Source organism: Pleurodeles waltl, chromosome 9 (genome assembly GCF_031143425.1).
Source record: "Pleurodeles waltl isolate 20211129_DDA chromosome 9, aPleWal1.hap1.20221129, whole genome shotgun sequence".
In the NCBI taxonomy this organism is placed as follows: Eukaryota; Metazoa; Chordata; class Amphibia; order Caudata; family Salamandridae; genus Pleurodeles; species Pleurodeles waltl.
In genome coordinates, this window is record NC_090448.1 from 1,079,617,930 (window position 1) to 1,079,641,399 (window position 23,470).

Below are 23,470 nucleotides of genomic sequence, written 5' to 3' on the forward strand. Positions count from 1 at the left end.
AGAGTTGCCGACTTTGGAGCTCTGGGAACAAGGTTTGTGTCTCGGTGCCGGCTCAACATCCTGTGATTCTGGACAAATCACTTAATCTCCCCTTGCTACCAAAAATGAAAGTGTTCTTGTGTAATGTAACCGGTGCTCATGTAAAGCGCTGTAGTACCTTTGCATTGAGTTTGTGCTATATAAAACAGCAAAAATAACAAAGCACTCCAACACCTGTCTAATTTGCGCTACATAAACTACAAAAATGAATAAATAAATAAATAGAAGAGCCCCCGCAGATATCGCGAAGAAAAAGCAAGATGCCCGTAACCAAGGAAGACGACGAAACAGCATACCGCCATGAGCATAGCAGCGAGGCAAAAGAAAAAACAGTGTGCGACACAAAGCTATTTGGCCTATCGTGCATTAATCCATGTAACAGATTCAGTCTCCAAGGTGGTCACAAAACAGCCTCGAGGCGGGGCAAACGTAGAGCATTTACCAACAACATCAAGGGATTTTTCAAAGGCAGGTCCAGGAACCAATGAACGTGATAGGGGTTAGGTAAGTGTGGTTAAAGCCCCCAGAATAGATTACAGCATGTCGAGAAGAGCAGTGGCTTGCGCGCTGCAATCCTGGACCTATAAATGAGATTTGACTCTTCACAGAACCTTTATGGTGCTGAAACTATACTATAAAAGTCCTCCTGGTGTACAAATTCCGTACCCACGGTAACAGTAAATTTGACTTTGCCTTCTTTGACCTTACTGCCCTGCTCTTTGACAATACGGAGGACTTTCTCATCCTTGAAGACTTTAATTTCCATACTGATTACAAACTTTACGAAGAAGCTACAGTGGTCTTTGAAGGATGTGCCAATTTTAAAAATTGCAGCAATTAACCCTCAGCCACGCATAAAGGGGTGTGCAATTTTATAAAATAAATACCTGTAAAAAGGACAAAATGCTTCAGAAATCTACTTGTCCCATTTGGTGCTATGCTTGGAGGTGACAAATTAGAGCACTGTTTCCAATGTATCACATGTGACCCTACTCTCTTATCTCAGGTTTTTGATTCTAGCAAGGCTCCTATTATAGACATGTCTAATAATACCAAACTCTGAAAATGTTAGGTTTCTATTTATGTCAAACCTTTAATGAGTCACCGTCTCTTTTTATGAATGGATTCTGTTTAGACCAGCTTTTTGCTCATAGTAGGGCTCTAAATTCACCAGCCCATTTACTATACACGAGTTTGAGTTACAACTGAGTTCAAGATATATCACTGTATAAACTGTACCACTGCTCCCTTAATTCCTTATGTTTCTGGGGAAGCATTTTGGGAAGTGGTCCGGCAAATCTGATTTTAAGCATTTGCTGGATTTCACAAAATCCCACTACAAATAAGCCAGAATTATATTTGTTCTCCAGTGCCATTCACAAAAAAATAATTTTCTGTTTTCCTGTGCATTAGTGCCCATGTTTGGCAAAGTTGTGGGCATAAAACAAGCATGATCCTCTTTCCTAAAGGCTTACTGTGGTATTGTAGACTAGCAGGCATAGTATTGGTCTGCTTGTGGGGGAGGTGGTGAAGGGGCTAAAGGTTACTTAAGCAGAGAGCAAAATAAAGTGGAAAACTTGCTGACCTTGACCCCAAACAATATGTTGTGGGCTTCAGGAAATGGGGATTACACATTCCTGAGTGTGTTGCTATTCACAACTGCAGGATGGAGATTTCACACATTGGTGCCCTTCAAACATAAAATATCAATTAGAAAAAAACAATCAATTGACAGAGAGAGGTACATTATGTTACAGCCCTAGAAGCATCTAAAGGACTTCTTGATTATCAACAGTGACAAAATAAATTCTAACTCAATAAGTAACACTTTGGTTATGGTGTGGTTATGGAAATCTGTGTGGATGTTACCTGACAGTAAGCATGGTTTCCCAAAGCTTTGTGTGCTTCATCAATCACCAGACACTTGACGTGAGCAGCAGGACAGGCTCCACGGGTAAGGTCATTCACCATTACTTGAGGCGTTAAGAAAAACACTTTGCGAGTCTGCCAGATCTCTTTCCGATTAATGGCCTGGGTAGTACCTGCAAAGGACAATAAACATAATAACTCACAAGAGGATATTTGACAATAGCTGTGTTAGAGCTTAGATGGTAATAACGTTTCTGTAACTCTAAAGACATGGATTATTTGCTAGCATCAGTATAAGCAGACTTTACTGACTATTTTATATATGTTACCTTAAGCCTGACTGAACAGGCAATCTCAAATTCTGAATTAGTTTCGGTGCCCTCAGAAACTGAAAAATACCCTGCCCCTTTACAAACAAGGAGATTGCTGGCTTGTGTAATACCAGTGACATAGATGATAGGTAAATAAAAAGAGTTAGTTGTGTTGTACATATATTGCAGTACAATGCTAAAAAGGCATTGAGCAATGAAATGTTCACCATGGCCAAATAGCCTGTACATTTCGATGACAACTTCATCAACATGTATCGATTAAGGAACCGAGTTTGGCGGAGAAGGTACTCTGCTGCAAAAGTGATAGAATACCCTCTCTACCAAACCGTCGGTCTGGCCGCACAATTTAGAGGTGGACGGACCACTAAAGTTCACACCAATGGAGTAAAATTTCCTTTGACTTCCTGAGCGAGTAGGCGTTGTCAGAAGTAAACCAACCGGACATCTGCTTTTTCCTACTGTTTGTTACAACTGTAAAAAGAGAAAAATGACCCCTACTCCATGGGAGAAAGTACCTATGGTGTGGGGGGTCAGTCATGTTTTTACTTTTCAAAATCAAACTCCCGATTTTGGGGGGCAACTTTTTTCTTGGACTAAGGCGTCCGTCAAACTGCCATAATGGCGTTTTCGTCAAATGTATAGCGATCTGTGCATGACTGGCAGAAATCTCTAAATTTGGCAGCTGGAGTAAAATAAGTGTGGCGGACATTAAGTTATCTGCCATCCTGTATGCCTTTACTCCATCTGCCAAACCCTAAATCATGCCCTTTGTTTTAAGCTTCACCTTGAGGCATGCACGGTTCATTAAGTGAAAATATGTGTACGTGTGGAATTATCACAGGAGTTTGCATTTGTATAAATGATGAATGTATTAATAGATGCACATATTTCAAGGATGAAAGTATTGATGAGGGATGAATGAACAAGTGAGAGTTCGGACAATACTTAGACAGTTTAGAGCACTTTTACAGACTGGGGTTGCACACAGCAGTAGTGATGTCGTAAAAATGTTGAATTAAGAATATTTAAAAAGTGTATGCCTTAACCCAGGGGAGGTGCCCACGATGCTGGGAACGCTTATCATTTTTTCCAGATTTGGTCAATGTTCAAGTCTACACCATTATTACCACACATCATCAGCCAGGTTTAGCTTGATTCCAGTGACGGTGTGCCCTGGACCAATGTCTGGGCATACCCATCGCACCTAAGGTATCATACTAAGGTATACAAAACGTGATGGATCGAATGCTTTCATTAATCTCAGCCAAACTGAGGAGGCACGGTGGGCTAAGAACAATGGACTGGAGTGTGGCCCAAAGCGATTGCTAGTGACTGAGACGAATTCAAGCACTCCATCCATCACCTTGTTGTTGTTGCGGTATACCTAGGTGTGGGTTCCTTGCTCACTGTGCCACTGGAACAAAGCTACACCTCACTGAAGAGCTCCATTTGGGTACAACCAGTCTTGGGTTGCTTGCGTTCCAGTTCGGAGAGGACATATGGCCTGGCAGTTCAGGCTGGACTGCTCCTGTTGGAGGAGGGTAAAAACTGATTTACATATGACTGGGTCCAAACTGATGTGGCACAGTGGGTGAAAAACAATGGACTTGAGTGTTAATGCCTGCCAGTGACGAGATTAATTCATGCAGAGTCCATTGATCACCTTTTTGTTGTTGCAGGTGCCACCCCAATTGTGACGGGTATCCCCAGACATGTGTCCTGTGCCACTGGAACCAAGCCACACACAACTAAAGAGCCACAATTGCGGTGAAACCAGTCTTGGGTTGCTTGTGTTCCAATTCAGAGAGGACCTGACTTGGCAGTTCGAGCTGGTGTGTCCCCTTTGGAGCAGGATCAGGATTGATTTGCATATGACTGGGTCCAAACTGAGTCGGCATGGTGTGCGAAGAATTATGGACTGGAGCGCAGCACAGAGCAAGTGCCAGTGGCTAAGGTCAAGCACTTCACCCATCACCTGCTTGTTGTTGCAAATTTTTAAAAGTAGCATTTTCAAAACAGTAATATAAAATGTCTTCATCATTAAAGGATTGTAATATACAATTTAAATGAGTGGAAGAAGTTATCTTCTCTACTTGCTCCCAAACTGAGGTTATTACTTATTGAGTGTAATAAGGTAACCCAGTGTTAGTCTATGAGAGAACTACTCATGCTATAGTGAATAACAACATTGGGGGTGGTATTTCACTGCCAGGACATGAAAAACCTAGGTACACATGCCCTACTTCTCATATACGTGATGCAGAGTCCCAACACCAACAAAAATGAATTCATAAAAAGTAAAGAGTAGTAAAGGAAAATAAATTGCTGGGGGGGTGGAAGTACCACACAAACAATGGTAATTTCCAACCTATTTCCCTCCTAGCAGAAAGCAAGGAGAACTATCGACCCTAACTGGGTTTTCATTGTGTGTGCAGAAAAACCTGGAAAGTCCATCAGCATTTGTGTGGTCATTCTTAGGGTGATGTTTCACCATAAAGTCAATTACCTGTAGGAAGATGGACCACCTCAACAGTTTTGGGTTCTCATCGCCCATCTGCATCAGCCATCTGTAGGGAGAGGGGGAGGCTGGGGTGGTCTGTCTGAACCTACAAGTATGGTCTCAAATTGTTACAACATGATCTACCATGCACGCTGTGCAATGAGCTTTTAGGACCTACCTCAGGGGAGACTTTGAAGTATTTAAAAGGAAGGTTTAGACTTGGCAGAAAGTTAATTTTTATTTCACCAGACTGAAAGTGTCAGCTGAAAACTGAACTACAGGCAGCAGATGCAGGCCAGAGTCATGTTTTACAGTGCTACCTTAGTGAGTGGCAGAATGAGTGCTTAAACCCAGTAGTAGCATTTAATTTACAGGCCTTAGTACCATTTCTAGTGGTGTTCAAGTACATTCAATGTACCAATTTGAGGTATACCAATTTTACCAAGTTTGAGAGGAAGAGCACAAGCATTTTACCACTACTAGCAGGAGCAAAGTATGCACAGCCACAAGGCAAAAATCCAAGAAGTGGGTTCAGCAAATAATAGGGCATTAAATGGAAAAAATGGGGGGGAAACTTACCTATGCGGGCCCATCGGAGTAAAGTCCAAAATTGTCATTTCGTCAGCATATAAAAGTGCATTTACGCATTGAGCATGTCTTTTCAGATTTCATTTTGCCTCTTTTTAAGGCATTCTGGGAGACTGCATAGAAATAGCGAACATGATAGAGGAGCACAGGTGTAACTTGCTTCATACCATTAAAATAAATCACTTCCCTTGTCTTTTTCTTCTGTAGCTCCACAGAGACCTGTGCTCAGGTTTCAGAACATAAGCCAACAAGTAATGTCAATTAGGTTTGGAAGAACAGACAAGTTATTATTTTTTGGTCCACAGTAACTGAAGGATCAGTGTGGCAAATGCTAATTCAAAACCACAAAACAAATTGTCAGACAACCAGCATAACTTTGTTTTTATGTGATGTCATTTATTGTAAGAATATGATGCAAAGTGTTATTGCTTATTGGAAGGCCTGCCCCCTGTCATGAGAATTTATTTCAATAATTGTCCTTCTTTAAAGGCTTTTTAATAAAACCCTATAACTCAAAAATGGGGCACCCTGTAATCCAAAGAACAAGGGTAATACAACTGAAAGTAAACAAGTGTTCTGCCAGAAAAAAATAGTTGAATCAATGCTATTTGTATGGTTATGGGACTGACAAAAATGTAGGTATACAACATTGCAGTATTGTCAAGCAAAGCAAATAGACAACTTTAAATGGTTCAAAGAAATATATATTTTTTTAAACATAAGAGTTTTTGAATATATATAAGTATGTGTCTGTTCAAAGACTGATCTGTCAAAACACAATGGTGATCCAAGTAACAGCGCAGTAAATAGTGAAAAACAATGAGACAAAGTAAATGAAATGGAACAGAAATGTGAAAAGGGAAATATATACAATATGCACAAAGGGAAGGTCAAGCTCATGAATGGAACTTCATGAAAACCATCATAGAAATGTCCAATCTATGTTAGTATCCAGCATTGAATGATCAGGGAATGACCATATATTAGTTGATGTTTCAACCACTGTTAGCATGAATTGTCCAGGGTCTTCATCAGAACACAAAATTGACAGGAAGTCACCGATCAAGAAACATTCTGGGTCAATACAGTAAAGATCCTCAAATGTCCTAGTTCATGTATATTTTGTGTCTGTATTTCAAGGAAAAGGTTGCCACTGTGCACTTTGTCTTAGTCACTGGCACCTGAACTACCTGGTTGAATCAAGGGTAGTGTGAGTGCCACTGACAGAGAGAAAAATAAATAAACAGGAACTAATACCTTTGACTCAAGTATGACCCAATTATCCCTCGCTCTAAGGTGAACGTCCCTTTAAGCGAAGGAATACATTTAATCAGAATAATAGACAGTAACAGTGCAGGAGAGACAAAGGTAGAAGTGGGCTAGCTCTCTGCCCATGACATATGCTGTGGTGGGTAGAAGCAAAATGTCAATGACGAATGAGCAGAAAAACAGATGAAGACGGGTGACCGAAATCCTCCTCCGTGTGCACATATGTATGTCTTATTTATTAATATTTCTAAGTACATGAGTTTGGGAAACATACAAAGCTGTCTCCATGACAATTCTAAAAAAAAGATAGCCTAGAGGAAGTTCTCTATACGTGTGGGATTCAATTTCTAAACTACATTTGCTAATCCATCAGGACCAAGCACTCAACTGTGCTTAAATTGCCTAATAAATTTCTTCCAGCTTCTGTACACCAGATGCATCATCCTATAGGCCCTCTGACAAAACCACTTCGTATTCAAGGACATATCCATTTTGCATATAAATTCCTAACATGTTCTTTCCATTGGGTTAAATGCATCTGTAAGCTTGCTAAACTGCGTTTAACCACTTGGCATAACAAAAACATTTTCCAAAAGCCTTTTGCATCCTTAGCTCAAATAATTCCTTCTGTTTTGGTCCAGGCCTTCATTTTAAATTCCACTTTCTTCCTCCTGAATAATGTACATTTTAAACAGTTGTTTCTGACAATTTAATACACACGCTTATCATAGCCAATACATGTCTAAATGCCTTTCTCACTGGTTTATTGTCAGTCTTACATTCTAGATTAGCAGTTCTTAACCAGAGGTTTGAGGACCTCTGGGGGGCAGCAAGGCATACTCAGGGGGTCCGTGACTGTTAAAATGAATAAAGTATGCACAAATAAAGAAGTAAAATTTAAAATTCGAAAACCTTTGACTGGGAATTTCTATAGCACAGAATAGGCCCACAAGGGCTTTTTTTTCTCAATTACTTTAAACTCTTTTGGTGGCAACTCAGACTCAGTGATGTTCAACTTGGGGATGTTCCTAAGAGAGAATCCAGGCAGCTTGACCTGATAACCTCCAGATATCTACTGTGAGTCTTGACAGGGAGGATTTATAGAAAACCACAAAGTCGGAACAGCTGGGTGACAAACACAGAAAATCTAGACATGACCAAACTGGAAAACATAACAACCCCATGTGGAACAATCAAGGAAAATGTACAAGGTGTAAATGATATCACTTCTCACCACATCATGCTCAAAGTTACTGAGATGGAAAAAAAAGAAAAAATAGAAACAATCTGAAGCACTTAAACAAATATCTGGCAGTCGACTATCAGGTGAAGAGACACAGCAATGTTATTCTGATAATTACAGGGCTTTTATAGGTTTAAGTGAAACAGGTACAACACTAATCTTTTGTGTGTACACACATGCCCAGGTAACTAATGAGAAACTTGGCTAGTTGAGAATTCTCGTGAATAGGTGCTTATTGTAAGCAACCGGATTAAAAGTCAGTGATGGCCATCATGTGTTCCCTGCCACAGCAGTTGGGCAACTAAGTAACACTTGTGCAGGCAGACGAGGTCTTGATGTATTTTCCCCTCCTAGCGAGGTAATCTGCTTTCCCCCCCTTCAAGATGCAAAATCATTCCTTCCCTCATATTAGCCATAAAGCATTTGGACAGTTGGGGGCGAGGCTAGCCTGCCGGCAAAATGGCCATCACTCTGTGAGGCTCTGCCGGGCTTAGGGCTTTATCCTGCATTTATCCTGTCGGAGCAACTGATAAAGCGCTCTCCTGGCTGGACGGGTTGTCATGGGTGGCAGTGCACCCGCCCGTTCCTGATTTTGGGCTGGCGGAGGCCCTGCGGCGGCTGGAGGCAGAGAGGGGGGCTTTGCCTACGCTCGGCCCGTGGCGCTGGAGGCACGCCTATATTTTGTTGACGGCTGCGCGCCGCCGGGGATATGATGTGGGAGGGGCGCCGCATTCATGCTGGAGTGGGCCAGAGGTGAGGTGACGCTCAAGGGGCCGGCTTGGCGGTTGCATCGAAAACGCGGCCAGCGCCTGCAGCCTCGTGGCCTACGGCCTCTGCGGCCTAGCGGGGTGCGGCGCTGCTTTGCTTTTAGCGCCGGTGGGCTCGGCTGCTCCTGATGGGGCCGGGCTCCTGGACGGCCCGCGTGGGCCTGCCCGGCTGCGGAGACTTCGGCTGGGGGGTCCCCCTGGATCTGGTGCTTGAGTGGAGCCATTTTGCTGTGGGGGGGATCTGGGCGCCACCCTGTGGTCGGGCTGGGCACGCTTCGGTCTCTCCGACGAGGGGTGCCTGCAGGGGGGCCCTCTGGGCGGCCCCATCGCCGGCCGGGTCGGACCGGGGGGCCTTTTTTTAATTTTGTACTTTAAATTTTGGAACTTTTTTGGAGCTGGTGACTACGTTCTTGTGCCTGAGGAGGCCTGATTTGGAACTCGCATTGTGCCTGCTGTTAGTTAGGAGGTGGGCTGCCAACATTGAAGGTGCGCGGAGACTGTAACTGCGGATGAGACCCGCTGCTGGAGGATATTGCGCTGCTGTTGGAGTTTTCCATATGTGACACTGTCTCAGGGGCAGGCTTCTTGTGCTGATTTCCCTATTTTCGAGACTCTGCGGTGAGTTACCCTTTGTGGGCTTTTGGAGGCAGTTACGGGAAAGGCAGAGCACAGCCAAGCGAAGATTTCTTTTGACAGAGGCAGGAGGAAGGGTAGTACTTCCGCCTCACAATCTGGGGAGGCGCCGATGGAGGAAGGGCCCTCGGACACATCAGTTAAGGCCATGTTTTTGGATCTTAAGAGCAGTTTGGCTGGCAGAGATGCTAAACTAGACCACTTGACTGAGCAGATGGACCGCATCAGGGCCAGGGTGGATTATCATGATGTAAGTTTTGAGCAGTTAGAGACGCGCACCTCGGAATTGGAGGACCAACGGCATGGAGAGTGAGAACAATTGTTGCGGATGGAACGGGAGCTGGAGGTAATACGCAATAAAAATGAAGAGTAGGAAGCACGGTTTTGTCGCAACAACATCAGAATGATTGGCCTTCCGGAGCCCACGGATATGGACAGGATGGAGGACTTTGTGGAGAAAATGTTTGCAGACCTATTTCCTGGAGAGCTTTCCCGGATGCTTGCAGTGGAGAGAGCCCACAGATCGCTCGGACCTCGGCCGCCGCCTGGAACCCAGCTGCGACCTATTACTATCCGTTTGCTGAACTACCGTGATAGAGACGCTGTGCTGAGGCTGGCCAGAGAAAGACGTCCGGTGATATACAAGAACTCTGAGTTGAACTTTTTTCCAGATTACACTCAGAGTGTACAGGCACGCAGGGCATTCCTGCCAGTTAAACGTTCACTAAGCCTGACTGATGCTCGATTTTCTCTTATTTGCCCTGCGAAGCTCCGAGTACAGCATGGGGGCACATTGCATTTCTTTACGGACCCGAAGCTGGCGGCTAAGTTTAAGACGATTCCCCAGAGGTCGGCGACTGAGGGAGCGAATGACCCTGGCGCCGAGCGAGCGAGCCTAAGTGATACTGATTAAATGCCTTTGGGGCCGGAGGACCAGTAGGTCTCGATGACTATAAGGGGATCCTGCTGTGGCACCTTTGTTTCCCTTTCATGTGCCGCTCTGACTTTGTTACTGATTCTTGGGCCCTTTGCCCAACCCAGCCCGCCTGCTCGGTTGGCGGATTGGGTGACTAGCCTTACAACCCTTGGATTAGTCCTGTCACTATGTTGTGGGTCTTTGATAGCCTTTTTGTGGGTTTCAGGTGTGGATCTTTGCTCTGACCCGTTTGGGGGGGTCTGCGTGGGTGGGGGCTGGATTTTGTTGAACCTTGTTCTCTCTTTGTTTTCTGGTCTCTTTCTCTCTGCTTTTTCTTTCTAGTTGCGGCTGGCGGGCGGGGGAGAGTGGCTTGGCGGTGGGGAGTTCTGGCTTGTTGTTTTGGTGGTTCTGGGGAGGATGACGTCAGTTAGCTGTCTAACCTGGAATGTGCGTGGCTTGAATGACCGGCACAAGGTGCGGCTCATGTCTGCTTATGTTCAGCACATAGTTGTATGCATGCTGCAGGAGACTCACTTGGTGGCGTCTACGTGGAACCGTTTGAAAGCTGGGTGGATTGGTGAGTGCCATGGCGTGGTTTTCTCGCGGTATGCAAGGGGTGTGGCGATTCTGCTGCACAGGGGATTGCAATGGCGCACTCTCCGAGTAATAGTGGATTGGAATGGGCGCTATGTTCTGCTGAGTGGACCGCTACTGGATAGGCCCTGTAGGCTTGTTTCGGTTTACGGTCCTAATGATGACAACCCTGAATTCTTCTGGGAAGTGTGGCGTCTGATCGACTCAATGGGGAGTGGTGCTGTGATTTGAGGGGAGGGGGGGGGGGGGGACTTCAATGTGGTCCTGGACCCGGAGAGGGATTGGGAGAGCTCGTCCAGGGCGCGACACTCCGCTGCCGCCACTGCTTTAACGACCGTTATGAGGGACGCGCCTTGATTGACCTATGGAGGGTGAAACATGAAGATCAGAGGGAGGGCACATGTGTTAATTATGTACACAATAGTTGGACCCGTATAGATCGCTGGATGGGCACGAGGGATGTGGAACTCTGGACACAGTCGGTGGAGCACTTGGCCCAGACTCTCTCGGACCATTCCCCGGTCAAGCTGGAGCTGGTGATATCTGGGGAACCGAGTGCTGCTTTTGCCTGGCGTCTGCCTCAGGGGGCACTCCGGGATGCGGTGTTCCGTGGGGAGGTTTGCGAGGCTATCATTACATTTTTTGATGAGAACAGTGGGTCGGTGGGCTCTGCCGGCACGCTCTGGGAGGCCTTCAAGGTGGTTATCCGTGGAGTGTGTTAGAGTCACGAATTGCTGAGCTGGAGGCGAAATTAGCGGCAGATTGGGCTGGCAACACATTGGCGGCTCTGAGGAGCGCAGTATATCTCTGTATGAGGAGGCATCCCTGTGGGAAGTTTGCTTTTTGGGGAAATACGCCAAGGCGAGGCGCTATGGTGAGGGGGATAGGGCCAGGCGTACACTGGCGAACATGCTGCGTAAACCCTGAGCTAGGAGCTATGTTACTGAAATAGATGGACTGGAGGGTGAGCGTGTGGCTGGAACAGAGGGAGTCATGAAGGTTTTTACTAGATACTTTATGGATTTGTACTCCGCACCCACCGAGTTGAACTACGAAGCGGCGCAGGACTATTTTCCCAAGATTAGTTTGCTCTGGTTTGAAGATGCACATAGAGCTTATTTTCATGCGCCCTTCTCTGTGGAGGAGGTTAAGGCGGCAATTAGTGGCTTGCCCGGTGACAAGTCTAGGCTAAGGCGATGGAGACCGGGGTTCTTCCGGTTTCCCTTCGGGAGGCACTGATTGTCACGATTCTTAAGCCTGGAAAGGACCCCCATAGCTGCGATTCGTACCGCCCACTCTCTATGATCAATGTAGATAATAAAATCTTAGCTAAGATGATAGCGGCGAGGCTGCAGCCGTTGATGCCGCGGTTGGTGCTCCCTGACCAGTCTGGATTTGTGCCTGGGCGGTCCACGATGCATAATCTAAGAACGTTCTTTGTGGTTGTGGGTGGCCTTGCGGTGGAGGAGGTGGCTGTGGCAGTGTTTTTGGACGCCACAAAGGCATCTGACTAGCTGGCATGGCAATATTTGTTTGCGTTGTTTGGTAGGGTGGGCATGAGCGCGCAATTTGGGAAGCGGATTCGATTGCTGTATATGGATCCTGTCGCTCGACTGCGGCTGAATGGTAGTGTTCCTGACCCCTTCCCGGTGGCCCGGGGGACCCGCCAGGGCTGCCCCTTATCCCCGTTACTTTTTGCAATAGCAATGGAGCCATTGGCAGCCTTTCTGCGTCAGCACCATAGCGGCAGGGGGGTTGCCGTTCCGGCAGCGACCTATATTAATTTCGATGTATGTTTACGATATTGCGTTGTATGTTTGTGAGCCGAGCAAGAACCTTGATGTCCTGCTCAATGAGGTCAGCCGATTTGGCGCATTTTCTGGTATGATAAACTGGTCTAAATCGGTTGTGCTGCCCCTTACTGCTGGAACTGCGAGTTTTCGGTCACGATATCCCATCGAGTGGGCGAGCGGTCCGGTCAGATACTTGGGAATTTGGCTGAGTTGTGACGCAGAAACTCTTTGGCTGGCTAACTACAGCAGGTTAGTAGCTTGGCTAGAGGACAGGATTGAGGTGTGGCGCTCGCTGCCGCTTATAGGACACATTGGCATTGCCAAGATGGTCGTGCTGCCAAAATTTCTGTATTTATTTGTAAATCTTCCGCAGGCGCTTACTGCTGTTTTTTTGCAGCGGCTCCATTCGGCTCTGGTGCGGCTGGTCTGGGCGGGTGGGCAGCCTAGGATTGCCTGGAGAAGCTAACGCTGCCGTTCGAGCTGGGTGGCCTTGCTGCCCCTGATCTGGAGCTTTATTACTACTGTGCGCAGGCCCAGTTTGCGTACTATTGGGTTCGTCCCGTACGCTATTTGCCTCATCTTGCACCATGTTTGTTGTCAGGTTGGATGACTCTGCTGCCTGTGTCAGCTTTGCTGCCCTTCATATCTCTCTTGTTGGTTGTTGTTTTGTTCTTTTTCGCCCTGGGAGTGTGGTTGCATTTAGCTTCTATCCTTGCGGTGTTTTAATGCTATTCCTCATGGTTAGTGAATACTGTGGTGATTGGAACTTGATGTTTTGAGTACTTTGGGAATACTTATCTTGCTGTATCTTATCATTGGCTGGTACGAACAGCTGACGTTTAGACACTGCCGGATTGTCTGTATTTGCTCTGCTCTTGGGATTGTCGTTGTATGTTTATAAAATTGAATAAATAAATAAAAAAATAAAACATTTGGACAGCTCCATCTCACCATTATCGGCAATCAATTGTTTCACCTGTACTGCCCATGCTTCCTGGGTTGGTCTGTTCAACTCTTCGTGCAAGACTGCCTCAGATTTACCTCACTTGCGAGTTAGACCTTCCAAATTTGCTTTAAACTTATCTAGCAGCATGAGCAGATACTCCTGCTTGCTTTAAAAAGTCACTACCATATGAGCACTTAGACTTGTATGGCTCATGACCGGATCAAGCCCCACAAAGATGGTGGATCTCTTATAGAGAAAACAAGAGTAAGCAACCAACCAAAATTACACATCAACATCTTTTTCTTCAAAAGGGAGGACTTCGGAAGGTGTAATCAGCTACAATGGCGAACCTTTCCCTTTACAGAAATTATTCTGAATTCCACCAACAGCCAAAAATTAAATTAAACACAGGACATCATTAAGGGGAATTTTAGCCGATTTAATTTCATAATCAAAGTTCAATTACAAAATCTAGGCCATTTAACTTCCCCTTTCTTTTTGGTTGCATCAGTTCTGGTGATACACATAAAGTAACAATATACAGTTTTTAAAAAGTCTTTAAATGTCTACAAGAGATGCTACAATCGCTTGATTTAATAGTACTCAGATTGACTGACCTTCGTAATGCAAAGATGTGTTGGTCTTGCCTGGATTTGTGAACTGCAAGTCATAATACTGGTCAGTGACAAGCGGTTGGCTAAGAGATTTTTCTCAGAAACATCCAGATGCGTGCAAGACAGCTTTTCACAAAGCAGGACTTCGAATTCAACAATGATACAGCTTCTCACTGCTGCTTGATTGATAAAATATTGCTGAGGTGAACAACTTTTCCACAAAAAGAGAGGAAGGAAGATTATTAGGCACTCAAAAGTAGCCTTGTAGACACTAAGCTGTTGGTTGACTGGGGTATGAGCCCTGGTCAAGCAGCAACTACAATCCTAGTCAGGGTGAGTGTCAAGCAAACCCTAAATTAACCTGTGCTCGCCCTCTGGTAGCTTGCACTGAGCAGTAAGACTTAACCTAGAGGCAATGTGTAAAGTATTTGTGCATCGCTTCAAACAAGACAACAGTGAAAACACCAAACAAAAAGATTCCACACCAGGTCAGAAAAATAGAACTTAGTTTAATAAAACAAGACCAAAACGACATAAAAGCAATAAAAAGAACTTTGGTTATGAATTTTTAAAGACAAAACTATAAAATAGCGCTTAGGAGCCAAAAGCGCCAATCAGGGATATCTGGTCGCGCTGGACCGGGACAAAGTCAAAAGATTAGGCTGACCATGAGGGAGCAAAGGCTGGCTAAAGAGAGCCAGTTGGGCCTGCTAAACCAAATCAACTTAAATCCAGGTTGCGGAGCGATGCGTCTGTTTCAAACCACAAGTAGAGGGGATGCATGATGTTCTCCACTCAACAGCGGCGATGATTCAGTTCTGAGTTGTGGTAAGACTGTGGTGCGAGTTAACTGATGAAGTGATGTTGAGAATGCACTGATCAATCGAGGCAATGTGTCAATTATTATGAGCGATGATGCTGTGATGCAGAGTTTTAGCCCCATCCGCGAGGCTGCTATCGACAGAGAAGGGAGGACCTTGCACCGAGAAAAACACCACAGTGTCGGTTCTGAGAGAGATGAGCTGGTTTTGTCGTGTAGGCTCTCATTATTCTAATGAGACTACTGGATTTGAGTGGCAGAATTGCCTGCAGTGTGGGGGACTGAGTGACCCACTGCAGGTGACACCTGTCAGCCTAATCCGAGTTTTACTCTGGCTAACTAGCAGTGCCTCATCTCTACCTAAGAGGAGGGATAATTGGGCAGCCGAGTGCAGGACACAATTGATTCCTCAGGGAAATCGCGGTCACTCAGATCTCATCCGTTTCTCTCAGTTACATTAGTCTCACATATACAAGGACAAGTAGAGGCAGTATATGTTTCAATAAGGTTTTAATGAAGCAACTGCATCTTAGTCAATAAAGCATGTACTGCAATAACCAGGACGATAAAGCTTGACAGGATTAACACTACGACAAGGAGAGTAAAGCATAGAAATAACGCTACCATATTATCACTAGAGTCAATAGACTAATTCCTACCTAGGCTATATTTGAGCGCAGCATGTTAAGCTCTAGTTCTGCCCTTCAGGTTCCCCTGGGAAGACATCACCCCCCATACCTGAGCAAAGGCCTGAAATCTGCATAAGCAGCTGTAGCGAAGCGTTCAGCAATCAGCATACAGTCCTGGTGATCTGGCTGAAATCTCCCTCTTTTGGGGACAGAAAAGTGTTTTTATAATAAAACAGCTGATGTTCTGAGAAAATATCCCTATGTAAGGATGTGTATGATTCTATGAATACTAGAGACAAAACATTACCACCTTTACCAGCAACCTATCTTACTGCAGCCTTGAGAGAAGCACAGAGTGAAAGAAATGTCTTGTTTAAGAAAACAGTGCTGGCCTAGGCAAAGAACAGCTAGACAGAGAGAAATAAAAGAACACAAATGTGGCTATTGTTAAAATAATAAACGTAGCTGAATAACGTGCACAGCGGCAGACCTAGTGTGCTAAACTAGCGTGCATGGAAATGGCTACACAACACCCCCCCTTGCTGGTTTAAAGGTGGTGCAAAGCCTAATTATGTATAAAAGCTACTAAAAATCAACCTAAGAGATAGATATATATATATATATATATATATAAATAAAAATTTCAATAATGTTAAGTTAAAAAAAGACACTTGAGCATATATAAAAGAACTATTTAAAAATATTAACTTATGGCATAAAAAGGCCGAATTTCAAGAGTCCGAGTCATTTTGGAAGTTGCCAATAGTATCCGGGACAACTGAAGACAGGAAATCTTCTACTTTGGCAGGTGGTAAAGTAGAAATCTCGTCACCAAGAAGGACCAAGGAGCATTTGTGTTCCATAGCCTGAGCTTCAGCCAAGGAAGCAGCATTCTATGGTGTGCCCAATAATGAGTTCAAAGCTGCATCCTCCATGAAGGGCAACTCATACGCAGCTTCCCGTAGCAAACGCACCCTCAACGTGCATGTCTGGTAACGAGCCCTCAGCAAGAACATCAACAGCTCAGCGTCCAATGAAAGCAAGCATTGCATAGAAAGACAGACTTTCAGTGCATGTTCGAAAGAGCACCAGTGGCATCAAAACACAGGCTGCATACAATGCAAAACCGGTCTGAATGACAGATACCAGTCATACTCCAATTGCTCCAAGAGTGATGCTCCAAAGTACTGCATCATGGTTTCACGACACAGCTGCGCTGGCGGAAGCGCTTTCATTCCTCCTTGTTGTGGCGGGTCAGCCACAGCACAGAAAAAGTAGCAATAGCAAAATGCCACCTTTTATAGCGAAAGTTATTGGAAATCCCCCCAAAATACTAGAGAATATTTAGTGAATGGCTGATGGTATTAAACCGAATATAGAGGAGAAGGTGTGAACGAAACCAGAACCAACAGCCTTAAAGAAATTTGCAACTCCAGTAGTACTGAACGCATTAAATATTCGTCCCAGTAGCTCACCAGAGTGTCTCGGAAAGTTGGTACTTAAAAGGGACTGTATCTCTGCTGATGACCTTGCCACCTGAAGTGCGTAGGTCTTGCGTGCAGATGTGAGCGCCACATGTTTTTTAAACAATAAAGCCTTGAGTCTGCTCAACTTGTCAAAATTCACATTAGAAGTAGCAATGTGGAGCCAAATCTCAGCTACTTCCCTTTGTCTTGTGGGAGGAAAAAGTACATTCCCACAGCATGTAACAATCTTAGAGACCGAAACAATAAACTATTCCGGCTTGCATCCCACAACAGTTTTCACCATTGAGGAGAACATAGCTGCCATCTGAAAGCACCTGGAACGTAGGTCTAATTAAGGGGACTGGAACTCCCTTCAGATAACAAGCCATGTTCTCTGCCGAAGCATTACACGCCCCCTGCATGGACAGCTGTTTACAAACCACTGAATGGCTGACAGAAGTCTTGCATTCACTACCTCTAAGAAAGACCTCTTTCATGCCACTGAGACATTTGTACAAGAAGGTCAGCTCCCACACCTCATAGATGTAACTATCTCCCAGCCTTTCATATCTGCCTACTGGAATGTGTTTTAAACAGGACGTGAATTGGATTGTTGAAATAGACAGATTAATGACCCCATGTATTAACCACTCAGCAGAAGGTATTTGAGCCATAGTAAAAGGCAACTTTTCTAACTTTTTGATGTTTAACATAACATAAATTTCTTCTTTCTTAGCCATTAGTTGATGTTGTCAAGTTAAATTACTTGTAGAAAATATGTCCCTTGCGCTAACGTATTGCCAGGGAATGCGACCTGCCTTCAATGTTTGAAGTGTCCAACCCAACTGCATAATGGACCTTAGTTGACTCTGTCCATGGTGTAAAGAAGACATATCACTTTGTATTATGTCTATTGCAGAGGAAACAATGTTGTTTTATGTGTATATCCGGTCGGACAGGGTATTAATCCCATTATCTACAACATCTAATGCCTTCTGTAAGTTTTCCTGGTCTTTCTGCCATAACCGGGCAGCATCTTCTTGTTGGGAAAGCTTCCAAATTTCATTATTTACTTCATATAATAAGCACTTTCTGCATTGTCAGTGTTATTAGACACGAGACTGAAGTGTTCTTTCACAGCATCTAGTGAGGAACTCTTCAACCATTGCTGGCATAATTTTCCTACACTGTATGTTGTTACTATACCTGCATTTTTGGATGACACATAGAGAGGGTCCGGCCTATTAGTTCTGAAACAACCTGTGGCGTTTATAAATTGTTTATGACACCCATTGGAACTATTGGCCACAATAACCACCCGCCAGGATGTGACAGTGAAGCATTAAACGTGCCATTCTGGACCCATTCATCAAGCTGATCTTCAGTTGCATTTATGTATTTTTGCCATTTGTGAAATTTTGCAGGGGCAGGAATACTGGGTGCATTCAATTCCTTAATCTTTGCTAAGCCTAAACAACTTGTTCGTTGTATAGTGTCATTTAAAAATATCATCTGAACAGGTGTCATGCATGCTCTAAATAAAGCTTCCTTCCCCCCTTATTTGGTTATTTCGTGTTTTCCAAACACTTTTTAAGTCAATCGACTTTAACCAATATTCATAGCCTTCTATAGCCAGCGGGAAACAAAGGACCCCGAATAAATATATTTCATATCTGTCAATATTATATGTACATTTTCGATAGGTGGCAATTTAAAATAATAAGAAATAAGCATTTTTAACATTGTGCCCAGAAAAATATGCAAACTTTTCAGAAAATGTTTTAGAACTCCCCTGTGGTGGAGTCGGACAATGTTACCATTGTGTGGAATTAAAAACAGTCTTTGGGGTACTTGCTCTGGGAATAAAATTGTGTCCATAATAATTATAGTAAAACATATCACCATAATTGTCTTTAGAATGATAAACATCTTCACTTCCAAATACAGTATAATACTGCAATTCAGTCATCATAGAATCAACAGTTTTTACATCCCAGTAAGAGACAACTCTGGGTATTATTACATTGTTCATTGAAAGTTTAAACACACATGGTATTTGAATGACCTCTGTGGGGCCATAGTTATCGAATGTTACTTTAATCCCAAACAACCCCATCAGGAATTGGTATAGCAGAAATGTTCACAAAAGACAAGTCTCTGCAGACCTTGTGAGAAGAGAAATTGGGTTTTAGGACCTCATCCACCAGTTCAACTGTTGACCTTTCAGGAAGAAAATGACCATGTATTAATAATAACAATGTTATGACAAAACCAATCCAAAGGAGGAAAGCTAGAACACTCAAAGAAATCCACAGATAGTTCTATTGGAAAATAAGGTAATTTGTTTTAAGCCAGTTTATAAGCTTACGTGTTTTTGACAGTTCAGATGTAGGAGAGGCGAATGAGTCCAAGAATGTGCAAAGTATCTAAAAGCAGTTCGTGTAAAAGCTGGACCCGTATTTGTAGGAGGAGAACTGGTGGGCGTTTCCCGTGGTGGTTCAGAATAAATGACGCCATCTGACTGTGTTGAAGGTGTATCAAATCGATCAGTTATTTTTGCATTGTTTGTTGAAAAAGATGTTAGTGGAACTAATGCAAGATAATTTTCCACCCTCCCCAAGCTCGGATAGGTGGCAGCGTTGCTGCTTAAAACTTCTAGAGAGACTTTTTAACCAGCAGTGAGAGGGATTCAGTAACTACTGGCTGTTCCTCTTGGTCTGCTATGCAGGATCGGCCACATGGTGTAACTTGACAGTGACAATAAATACAAAGCGGTTTTCTTTAGCCCCAGCCAACGGTGGTAGAATGACAGTTCTGGTGCCATGTATTCCCAAGACAGGGACTGGTGCACGATAAGAAGGACCAAACTCCTTTTTCAGAGCAACTTTTTCACGTACAAGATCCCCAACTATAGGATTCCAGCCAGTAGGTGCTATTGGCACATCCTTAATTCCTGTGGAGGCAGCATTGGCAGAAGCCTTGTCTTCATTGAACTGTTGTACTTCCTGCAAGACATTGACACATTTGTTTATGTCAAAGGGTGTTTCTGCCGCCTCCATGCCAGGATCATCAAGATCTGGAACATACATTTGAGTTCTGAACAGGCACTCATATGAAGTACGACCCCCCAGGGACCTTCTATGCAGATTGTTAAGTGCTCTCTGGACTCCATACAGGTGATTGAGCCAACTACGACTCATACCTAAGACTCTGGCTGCTAAGGTCTGCTTTAAATTACGGTCTCGTTGCTCCACAACATTTTTTCCCTCAGGAAGAAACGGAGACGAGTAATGGATTTGGACCCCTAACGAAGCCATGGTGTCCCAGAATGACCTTGAGGCGAAAGCAGGGCCCTGGTCCGAGTGCTTATGTACAGATAAAGACTTGCAAATCTTTAATAACAGTCCGAGAGTCAGACGAGCGTTGTGCCCACACCCATAGAAATCTGAAGCAAGAGTCGACAGGGACTAAAATGTATTTGTATGCACTATCTGATGTTAGGGAACCACAATGGTCCAAGTACACACATTGCAATGGTTTGTTGGAAATTAGGAGGGGTGTCTGCGGTGGGCGTTTGACGGTGGAACCCTTAGTTTGTTGGCACATATCACAACACAGGACATACTGCTTGGCCTGTTTGCATAGACCTGGCCACCAGTAATGTGCTTACAACAATGATATTGTAGTTGCCACACCAGCATGGGCAGATGCCGCCCCCTCATGTGCTGCTTTAATCAACTCTGATCTTATGTCTTTGTTGGGAATTACTCTAACCCCCACGCCTGGTATCTTTACTTTGGCATCTAGAAAGCCTCCCATTTGGTAGGAATATTTAGCAGTAAAAGCTTTTGGATAAGGCTGCCTTCAGCCGTAGCTTTCACGACAGCCCATATGTCATTGTCCGGTTTTGTTCCAGAACAGGTTACTGCAGCAACAGTAGCCTTTGCTACTGCTGATTTTGCGGCTTCATCAGCCAGTGCATTTCAAGCAACGTGTATTCCAACGCGCTGGTGTCCAAGTGTATGTACAACATGGACATTTGGTAGCGTTTACTTCAGATCCGCTACTTTCCCCCACTAAAGTCAGTGTTTAATGGTGTTGCCTTTATACCCCACTCTACATTTTCTAGGAATTTTTCTAGGTCCTCTTCCCATTGCATCCACCCCAATCGACCCTCGTGATGTAGCTGGGGTCCCGCCCAACTCCCTGTTCCCAGCACCCACCCATCGCCCCTCCATGAACAAACCAAAATACTATAATGCTTAAATTGTCACCCTCTATCATGTTACACTTTTCAGCAATTTTTTTTTATTTCAAGTTTCTCTGCCATGAATCCCCTTAAGTCTTTCAAAAAGGTTTGAGAAACAGTGAACTTAGAAATCACTTGAAATTTCCCCTTGAAAAGCCTCTTCAATTTAGATATTTGAACTTTTGAAGCCTGGCCCCAGGAGCTTCAAATGGATTGCAATATCATGATTCTGAATTCCTTGCATCTAGATGCAGTCTCGGCTGTCATGTCAGAATATATCCGAAAGAAGGATTTATTCTCACAGACAAAGATTGTTTCATATTCTATTTTGCTTATATTAACTTTTTAACCCTGTGATCAGAAAATTCAACACCTAACTAAATACTAACACACAGCTCTGAAAAGAACCCTACTAGTATGGTCACTTTGGTGACACAGACCTTGTTCAGCAACATTCAGATTTCCCTGAAATTAATCCCTTCCATCAATTCTCCCACAATTACTGCTGAGAAGATAGTTTCCAATCTCCTTGCCACATTAAACAAATGGGATGCATTCTATCAACAACCACAGGACTTGTGTTCACCATTACCACGCACTTCTCTGATCTCCACAGGTTTCCTGAATTTAGAGATACCCTTTGTTAACAAAGAAGGGTCTTTCACATTTATCCACCCGCACACATGCAACAAGGAACTCTGTCTTTCTTAATGGTTTCTCACAATGACTCTGTGTAGCATTACAATCATCACTGCTGCACTGCACACTTCTACTGGAATTCTGAACATTAATCTTGTGGTAATGAGGTAATCTTTAAAACACGTAGATGTAGAATATGGTGTCACTCTAGGAATGTGTTCATCAGAGGTTGGTTTGGGGACTGTTGGAAGAGGGAACACTTGACGGAAGCATACTGTATATCCTCCACGCTCTTATCTTGTAAGCTGGGGTTGAATAAAAGCTTATTTTTGAATTACATGGAGTGTCTAAATCATTACAAAATTGGTGAAGAGCTGAAAACGGAGTTGTGTGTCCAGGTGAAGCCCAGTAGAACCTGACGGAAGAAAGATTTCAACCCCAGCACAAGAATTCACTTATAGCGTGTTGAAATTTTAGGAATGTTCACGATGAGCAAAGACAAAACATTGGTGTGTTCGTACATTCACAGCACTGAAACTATAAGTACTGAGATACTTGATGAATGATGGGCCGCAATCAGCATTGAGTGACAGTTGGTATAATTGATTTGAACAACACACTTAACGGCAATATCTTGCGACTGCCGCTCTGATGCAGATTAATGTTCCTGCCTGTCCACATGCCAGTCCACCTTCAGCTATTTTGGAGCATCCCTATGCTGGACCGTCTTCACGTTGCAGCGTCGCTAACACAAGCTCTATCCGCCAGCAAAATTCTTGCTGAGCACGTCAGTATCCATAATGACTGGGTTGCGGATAGGAAAAGTTCATTATCGTCTTCAATGGATGGGGATATGCACTAGTCAACACGGTAACACACACACTTTTCATAACACATAAGGTGACTGTCATTTCTTTGTTTTGTTTATCTGTCAAAACGGTGACAGGTACACCTAAAATTAATAACACAAACGAACTCCATTACGTCTGCATATTTACCGGCCGCTGTTCTATGATTGTCTGCACTGTGACAAGCACTCCTTACACAACATATAAGGAGTATATCAATTATTACTTCTGTCTGCCTGTCAATACGGTGACAAGAACACCTGGAAAAATTAACACAAAAATTCAAGTTAAGAAGAATTTAGAGGAGCAATACATTGTTTTTTACATATTTTATTATGTACATTTAAATACTTTAGCCAAATTTTAATTACTTCTTTACATATTTAAAAAATAATACACAGACAGAAAGTGTGTGCTCTCAGTGCGATTCATTTATCCGCTCGTCAGCCATTTTTGCAAGCTAAAGGTGAACCTTTTATGCAATGGCAAGATTGGAAAAGAATGTTTGTAGTTATATTGACACATTTGAAGATGAAGATTTCACACCTGAAAAGAAAAAATAAAGTACTTCTACATTGGTTAGGTCCTAAAGGAGTAAAAACATATAATCAGATTGTGAAAGAAAACTAGACAAGAAGGAGTAAGAAATGTTTTTGGAAGATCTAGATGCACATTTTTCTCCAGTGGTGTGTGTTGCAATTAATAGATACAATTTT

General features: G+C 43.7%; 1 protein-coding gene across 2 annotated transcripts in view; it reads right to left on the reverse strand.

Annotated features, from left to right (window-relative positions):
* Positions 1-23,470, reverse strand: part of FANCM (FA complementation group M) — a 666,273-nt gene that overhangs the window by 595,600 nt on the left and 47,203 nt on the right. For both annotated transcript variants that reach the window (XM_069208717.1, XM_069208718.1), the window contains exon 3: positions 1,909-2,081. In XM_069208717.1, the coding sequence (XP_069064818.1) occupies positions 1,909-2,081 (173 nt within the window). The remainder of the gene's footprint in view (positions 1-1,908; positions 2,082-23,470) is intronic.